The following is an 8368-nucleotide window of genomic DNA, read 5'->3' as shown; positions in this document are numbered from 1 at the left end:
GTGGGAAGCATGGGCACTATGCCAACGAGTGTACATTTAGCAAAAGGGTGTGTTACGGATGTAACAAGGAAGGGTACTTCAAGCAAGACTGCCCAAAGAGAGAGGGGGCTACAAAGCCATATGTGTCGCCAAAGCTAAAGGCGAGAGCATTTCAAATGATCCTTGACGAAGCAGCTGACGATCCAAGGAATCAGGAGTGAGGATGGATACATGGAGATCAAGTTATGAAGAAGCCATGTAGATAGAGTCATATGGTGCAGCCTATTAGAGGCATAATCTAGGGCGAACTTGAACACCCATGTAATCGTTTCAAGGAATAATATAAAACCTTCGTTTTGATATTTTATGTGTTAAGTTTCTATGTGATTTTCTTGTATGGTGACTTGGAAAACTACAGGACAATACTTGGGACAAGTATGAGTAGGTGTGAAAGGTAGTAGAGGCCTATACTACCGGAAGCACAGGACTCACACTTGGATCAGGGAAAGTCACAAGGTTACCAAGAAACTAGTAATTGATTTTGTTTTATTCAAGTATGTCGTTACCATTGTTTCGGTAATGACTAAGAAGGTTGTTGTTATCCCGGCCCTAGTGGTCATATCACATTGAGTCCGACTACAATAAGTAGGTTACGTGGTTCAGAGAACCAAGTTTGATGTAGCGTCCGACTTAAACCAAACGATTGAAATCAAAGCGATCAATAGAAGTATCACGATCGTTGTTAAAGAAGTTGGTAGCTAGAAATGCTACATGTTAAAATGCGATTATATCACATTAGACGATGAAGGAAGGCATATTCCATTCCGGAATTTGACTCTAAGAGACCTGAGTCTAAGCATTGCTACATACGATGATAGGTCATTAGAATATGACACATCGATCAATTGTAGTAATCAAATTAACTTATCCTAAGTTTTTTAAGAAGAAGAAGGAGTCTCTGATCAAGAATGAGGTTGTAACACGAAGGTCATGATTGAAAGTCTAACGAGCAGGTGCAAGACCGAGCACCGCCTACAGTCAAGGAGTCCAAGAGTTAGATACTCGTTCGAAGCAACATAGAAGTTACAGTTATTACCTAGGATGAAGAGATAACATATGGAGTCATTATACAATCTTGTTTCGTTGATGATTTCGGGACGTAATCATCCTAAAGGGGAGATAATTGTAACGCCCGTAGATCCGGGCTAGTCAAATTAGAGGCAATAGGGGTCGAAAACGACTTTTTGACAAAAGATTATTAAGAATAAATAATCTCAACCAAGTTTTAGTATATGTTACAAGGTTTCTGTACATATAAAGAACGTCGAAATCCGAGTTATAACGCAGAAGTTATGACCCGTCGAAGTTTCGCGATGGAACCGACACGATACCGGGAGGCGTAAATAGTGAATTTACGATAGAGCGAGATTTAGCCTTACCGATCTAAACGAAATTCGTAGTATATGTTAAACCGATAGTGTGCATAAAAAGAACATCCAAATCTGACTTCGTATGAGGAAGTTATGATTTTTCTAAGATTTAGCATAGCAATGCACAACCCGAAATCTGAATTTTAGATCGGTCGATTTTAGCCAAAATAATCTAAATGATAAATAAAGATATCGTTAATAGGAGTTAAACGATAAAAAGACAGTAAAAAACGGAGCTCGTATGCGAAAGATATGGACGCAACTTAGTCCCTACTCTTCGAGCGTTGCGAATTCGATACAGTTTTGTAAATCTGAGATAGAGTGAGAATTAGCCGACATTATCTAAATGAAAGTTGTAGTACTCGTAAATAACAACGCGTGGATATAAAGCACGTCGATAATAGAGCTCGTATGCGAAAGTTATGGAAGGAGTTTAGTCCCTACTTTTCGAGCGCGGCGAATTCGATACAGTTTTGTAAATCCGAGATAGAATGAGAATTAGCCAACAAGGTCTAAATGAGAGTTGAAGATCTCATTAATAGGAAATCAACGGTAAAAAGACAGACAAAAACGGAGCTTGTATGCGAAAGTTATGGACGAAGCTTAGTCTCTACTTTTCGAGCGCGGCGAATTCGATACAGTTTTGTAAATTCGAGATAGAATGAGAATTAGCCAACGAGGTCTAAATGAAAGTTGAAGATCTCTTTAATAGGAACTCAACGGTAAAAAGACTGACAAAAACGGAGCTCGTATGCAAAAGTTACGGATGAAGCTTGGAGGCTACTTTACTATACAATTCCTATAAATAAGAGATGAACTCTTCATAATTTCCTCACACCTTCAAACCTTTTTTTCTTTCTCTAACTTCTCTCTAACCTCCCTAAACCCCTCCCAAGTCTAGGGAACCTCCCTATCACAAGAAGAAAGCCCCGGAGCGCCCGACGGCTCCGAGAAAAAAAGCTTTCGGCTCAGAAACGCTGCTCCAACGAAGCCCTGTTTTTAATAAAAACCCGTTGTAAGTGAGTTATGCCTATACTATATTTACTATAGCTTTTATTTAATTATAGTAACATTATTAGGACCTTAAAATAATTATTTGGGCTATTATTATGAGTTATATTGAGTGTTATTTAACGCTTACATAATAGTAATAATAATAACTAGACTATTAATTAGTCGCGATTAACGTTAAAACTAAACTCTAGTGGTATTAATACTAGGTTTTGGTCAAGGAAAAAAATTGTTTTGAGATAACGAAGTGCTGTTCAAGTACCGAGTCACCACCTAATCAAGTGAGTGCATAGTTACCTTCAGCTTACACATAGATATGAAGTATTTTATATAAATTACGTGCTGTGTGTGCATATTATCTGTATACTTGCTATCTATGTTGGATGAACGATTTTATACACGTTTTAAATGATTTAAACAGTATATGTATTTTATATCTACGAAAATGTTGGGATAAGACATGGGTAGATATAATAGATGAAATATGAGTTGGATGATGAGTTGAGAGGTGAAATAGACCGTGAGGTGAGGGTGAGAGGTGGACGATGTGAGAAGCCTTTTTCCCAAATGATGCCCTGTCATTCAGCAGAGTATGGATGACAACCACGGACTATTCTAGACAGTCCAGTGGAACACTAGCAGGCTCGCAACCTGTAGGTGTTGTGAACGACGTGTTCACCGGTGTACTCTAAAAACCCATTGATATGTATTGCGAGTGGACTCTCGAAAACGATACTATCAATCAAACCCGACAGATGCGCCTAAAGGACTCTACCGGCAGAAGCGCCTAATAAAGAACCTCATAACCCCAACAGATGCGCCCAAAGGACTATTTCGGCAGATGCGTCCCATAGAGAATGTCACAATTTTGGTAGTTGCGCCCTAGTGACAGAACTAGCAGATTGTGCTTGACAGATGTGTCATTTACAACAATGGAATTCGTACCTATTCCTTAGGAATAAATGAACGAGGAATAGATGATTCTTAGGGTAGATCCTTAAGAATAAGGAAGATAATGGGGATGGGTAATTGGGTTGATTGTTTAATTGTTTAAACATAATAATTATATTATTGTGGGTTGAAAACCCTATGTACTCACCAGGTTTTCCCAACCTGACCCACTCAGTTTACTTATATCACAGGTGTCGATATGAAGTGACATTACATTGAGAGATTTAAAGAGATGTAGATCACTAGTGTAAACAAATGTAAGTTCCGTTTATGCTTATGTTTCTATATTGACGATGACATCCCAAACATTTTAAAATGAATAAAATACGTTTCTTCGAAAATGTTTTGATAACGTATTTATCGTATTTTTCTGGGAACAAATTCCGCAACATTTTTATGAAAAGAAGTGAATCCGATCCAAGGAAAACCTTCTATCTACTTGCTTACGGAAGCCTCTTCGGATGATAGTTGGTTATGGCACAGAAGGCTTTGTCATCTAAATTTGAAGGAGATCAACAAGCTCGTAATTGGTGATATTGTGCGCAGGCCACCTCTTCTAAATTCAAAAAGGAACATTTATGTGCTGCTTCCGACCTCGATAAGAAAAGTAGAAAGGTTCATTCTTATATCATGAGTACCAACATCATTGAGCCACTGGAACTTTTGTACATTAATCTATGTGCCCCCCCTGCCATCAAAGCATTGGTGCTAACAAATATATTTTGGTCATTGTTGATGATTTTTCTAGATTCACTTGGGTTTTCTTTCTTAGAAAAAATTATGACGCAACACAAAAGCTGATAGATAGCATCAAGCAGGTAGAGCTACAATTATGAAAGCCAGTTCGGAAAATTTGTAGTGATAACGATTCAGAATTTAAAAACCATGCGTTTGAAGAATTCTTGTCCAACAAAGGGATTTCTCACAATTTCTCTTCGCCGTACACTACACAGTAGAACGGTGTAGTTGAAAGACGAGATCGTTCTCTCTGTGAAGCTGCATGGATAATGTTGTCATTTGCGAATCTTCCCTTGTATTTCTGACTGATGCCATCGCCACCGCTTGTTATACTCAGAACCGTTCCTATATCAACAAGCGATTTTTGTCCACTGCATATGAATTTCTGAACAATCGGGAACCTAACATTAAATTCTTTCATATGGTTGGTTCCGGGTGCTTCTTATTAAATTCCATAGAAAATCGGAACAAATTCGATGTGAAAGTTGATGAAAGAATTTTTCTAGGGTATTCCTTGACATCAAAGGCCTATTGGGTTTTGAAACAGAAATCAAAGAAGATTGAGGAAACCTACTACGTCACATTTAATGACAATTACATGAAGAAATATCAAAACGAATATTGTCAATTTGAGGAAATTTTTTCATCAACAAATTCTAAGACTATTCCTCTCATGAATTTATATGAGGAATTTCTAATTTTTTTGATGAACCTGACCAAGCAATCTCCTCATAATCAAACGCAAAAAACAATCAAGAAGATGAATTGATCAAGATTGTTGTCGAAGCTACCAAAAATGAAGAGAATCCTCCTAAGCAATCAATTCTGAATGACCCTCAACCACAATCTTCTGATTCTCCAGTCCAGGGGGAGAGTTCGACTAAGAAATTCAATACCGGTATTCCCCTCCATGGGGAGAACTCAATTCTAAATGTGGGGTCACATGTAAACTTCCAGGGGGAGAATAGTGAAAATAATGACTCAGATGTACAATCGAAATTCAAAGAAGTTTTCGATGAAGTTGATCCAGCCTATGATCAGAACTATCCTCCAATGAAAAAATGGACCAAAGACCATCCTCCATATCAAGTGATCAGGGATTCTTCATCAGGAGTTCTCACTCAGGCTCAACAAAAAGCGAAACAAACTGCAATATTTTCGAAAATGGAGTTTTGCATGTTCAACCCTTTTATTTCGAAAATTAAGCCTAAAACTGTTAAAATTGCTCTTGATCATGCAGACTGGGTTCAGGTGATGCAAGAGGAGCTAAATGAGTCTGAAAGGAATAAAGTATGGAGGTTGGATTCCACTTCAGAAAATGCTTCGGTTGTTAGCATGAAGTGGGTGTTTAGAAATAAAATGGATAAGGAAGGAAACGTTATTCGCAACAAGGCACGTTTGGCAGTTAAAGGCTATTGTCAAGAGGAAGGAATAGATTACAAAGAGATGTTCGCACCGGTGGCAAGACTTGAATCTGTTCGGATCTTTCTAGCATATGCCGCTCACAAAAATTTTGAAGTCTATCAAATGAATGTGAAGTGCGCATTTCTGAATGGCAAACTCGAGGAAACTGTATATGTGGAACAACCGCCATGTTTGTTAATGCGAAATATCCCAATCATTGTTACATACTGGAGAAGGCAGTGTATGGTCTGAAACAAGCACCTCGTGCATGGTATGAAACCCTGACTCGTTTTCTTAAGCAAATCAAATTTAAATAAGGTTCGGTTGACCCAAGCTTCGCTCGCAAGAAAGATGGTGACCATTTAATGATCATTGAAATTTATGTTGATGACATGATTTTCGGATCCACTAATCCTAGATTAACAGTTGAATTGCAAAAACTAATGGAAACTAAATTTGAAATGAGTTTAATGGGTCTAATTAACTTTTTTGTTGGTTTAAACATTAGACAGAGTTCAAAAGGTATTTTTATCAACCAAGAAGCCTACACGAAAACCTTGCTAGCAAAATTTAGAATGGTGGGTGATTCAAAGGTCAAGATTCCTATGGCCTTCGGAATGAAACTTACTCCATCCTTGTATATGCCAACAGTAGATATCACATTATCCCGTCAGATGATCAGTAATTTAATGTATGTAGCATTATGTCATACATATATAATGTTTGTTGTTTGTTATTGTGTCAGGTTTCATGCGAATCCTTGTGAACTGCATATGGTGGCTGTAAAGAACATATTTCGATACCTTAAAAGAACTACATCTCTCGGAATATGGTATCTATCCAATTCAGGTTTCTATGTGCAAGCTTATTTCGACACAGACCTTGGTGGCTGTGGCCTTGATTGGAAGAGCACATCGGGTGGTTATCAGTTTCTGTATGGAAAGCTTGTCAATTGACAATCCAAGAAACAAACCTATGTGTCTTTATCCACAGCAGAAGCTGAATACATTGCAGCATCATCACACACTTCTCAAGTGGTATGGATTCAGAATTAGTTAAGGGATTATGGATCAATATGAAGCGAATTCCCTTGTGTTGTTATTCCGAAAGTGCAATAAGAATTTGCCACAATCCAGTGCAACACTGCAAAATAAAGCATATAGCACTGCGATACCACTTTATAAAGGATTATGTAGAGGATGGGAATGTAGAAGTTCATTTTTTTAGATCCTCAGATCAGTTAGCTGATATCTTCACAAAGGCCCTTCCTAAAGCATCATTTAATCGTATTTTACAAGAGCCTTAAATTGGGCCTTTTTAGTGGGCCTTGATGATTGAGCATCAATGGGCCGTTTAAGATCAAGCAAATGGACTAGAATAATTAATTGGCTTTGAGGTAAGGCCCATATGAGGAGTTGGGCCCAATTTGGAAAATTGGGCTACAGATGGGCCATAGTCTGGGACTTAATGACTATATGGTGTTGGGCCTCAGAATAAGACCATGTATAGGCTTGGGCCCAATTTGGAAAATTAGGCCATATGTTGGGCTTTGATTCCTAGTTGGCTTTAGGCCTTGGGCTTAAATAAGCCAAGCCTAGGGTAATGTAGTAATTATCCAACTATGTATTATGGTTATGTGTTGGGACCCAATTATTAATTAGGTGTTGTTTTGGTGTTGACAATTCGGGAATCTGTCATCCAGTAGCTGGGGTTGAGCCTGCGGGACTTCAACAGTGTGGGATTGTGTCTACGGGACTTCAGTAGTGTGAGGTGAGTTACCTTCCAGTAACGGTGGGTCTACGGCCACAATGCCGTTCCACCCATAGGAGTTGTATGTTAGATGATTGTCTTTGTGATATCATCTAGGTTTGCTACTACCTGATATGTTAAATGCTAGCATGATATGTTATATGTGATAGTAGTAGAGTCGGTTGTTAGGACCGAAGGGTAGGTCAGGCACCCCAGATATGTCTAACAGTATGTGATGATATGTTTATATGCTGGCATGATATGTTATATGTGATAGTGGTAGTAGGAGGGGAATAGTCCCCAAGTTCAGTTGTTAGGACCGAATGGTAGGTCGGACACCCCAAATATGTCTGATAGTATGTTTATGTTATGATATATGTGATAGTAGCAGTACGGGGTGGAATAGTCCCCGAGGTTCGGTTGTTAGGATCGAAGGGTAGGTCAGCACCCCAGAACAGCTTGACATGGCTAGGTCGGCACCCTAGAATGGCTTGACACGGGTAGGTCGGCACCCCATAATGGCTTGAAATGGGTAGGTCGGCACCCAAGAATAGTCGTACCGGGTAGGTCGGGCACCCCAGAATTGTCCGACAGTATGTATGTTATGTGATTGTATGGTATGTGGTATGATGGGGGAACTCACTAAGCTTCGTGCTTACGGGTTTTAGTTTTGGTTTCAAGTACTTCGTTTTCAAAAGAAAGGATCCAGCTCGATCGCATCGCATCACACTATGTTTTCCGCAAAGGAGATCTTTGGGATTATACTTTGATATGATTTTCTGATGACATGTTTTGATTATTGAAGTATTGGTTTTGGCATGATATGTTATTATGGATGTTTTCTTATACTGTTGGTTTTATAATAACTCACTTAAAAATGAAATTTTTTGCCTTGAATTTTGGGATGTTACATATGAACTGAAATGTGTACTACCCGTATCATTTCATACTGGGGGGCTGACGACGAGCATAAAGTGGAGTCCGAGACAGAAATAACGGACAAAAGTGACAGACAGAAGTGACAGATAGAAGTGACAGACAAAAGTGACAGACATAAGTGACATACAAAAATGATGAGCATAAATGACGGACACAAATACATGGCC

General features: G+C 38.8%; 1 protein-coding gene across 1 annotated transcript; it reads left to right on the top strand.

Moving 5' to 3' along the window:
• The first annotated feature begins 5273 nt into the window (after positions 1 to 5273).
• LOC128134160 (uncharacterized mitochondrial protein AtMg00820-like) lies at positions 5274 to 6469 on the top strand. Its single transcript, XM_052771627.1, has 3 exons — positions 5274 to 5557; positions 6022 to 6150; positions 6259 to 6469. Exons 1-3 carry the CDS (start codon positions 5274 to 5276, stop codon positions 6467 to 6469), a joined length of 624 nt encoding a protein of 207 aa, XP_052627587.1.
• The last annotated feature ends 1899 nt before the right edge of the window (positions 6470 to 8368 follow it).

This window comes from Lactuca sativa, chromosome 5, assembly GCF_002870075.4.
Source record: "Lactuca sativa cultivar Salinas chromosome 5, Lsat_Salinas_v11, whole genome shotgun sequence".
NCBI classification, from domain to species: Eukaryota; Viridiplantae; Streptophyta; class Magnoliopsida; order Asterales; family Asteraceae; genus Lactuca; species Lactuca sativa.
Note: the sequence above shows the minus strand (reverse complement) of the source record. Positions and strands in the feature narration are given on the sequence as shown.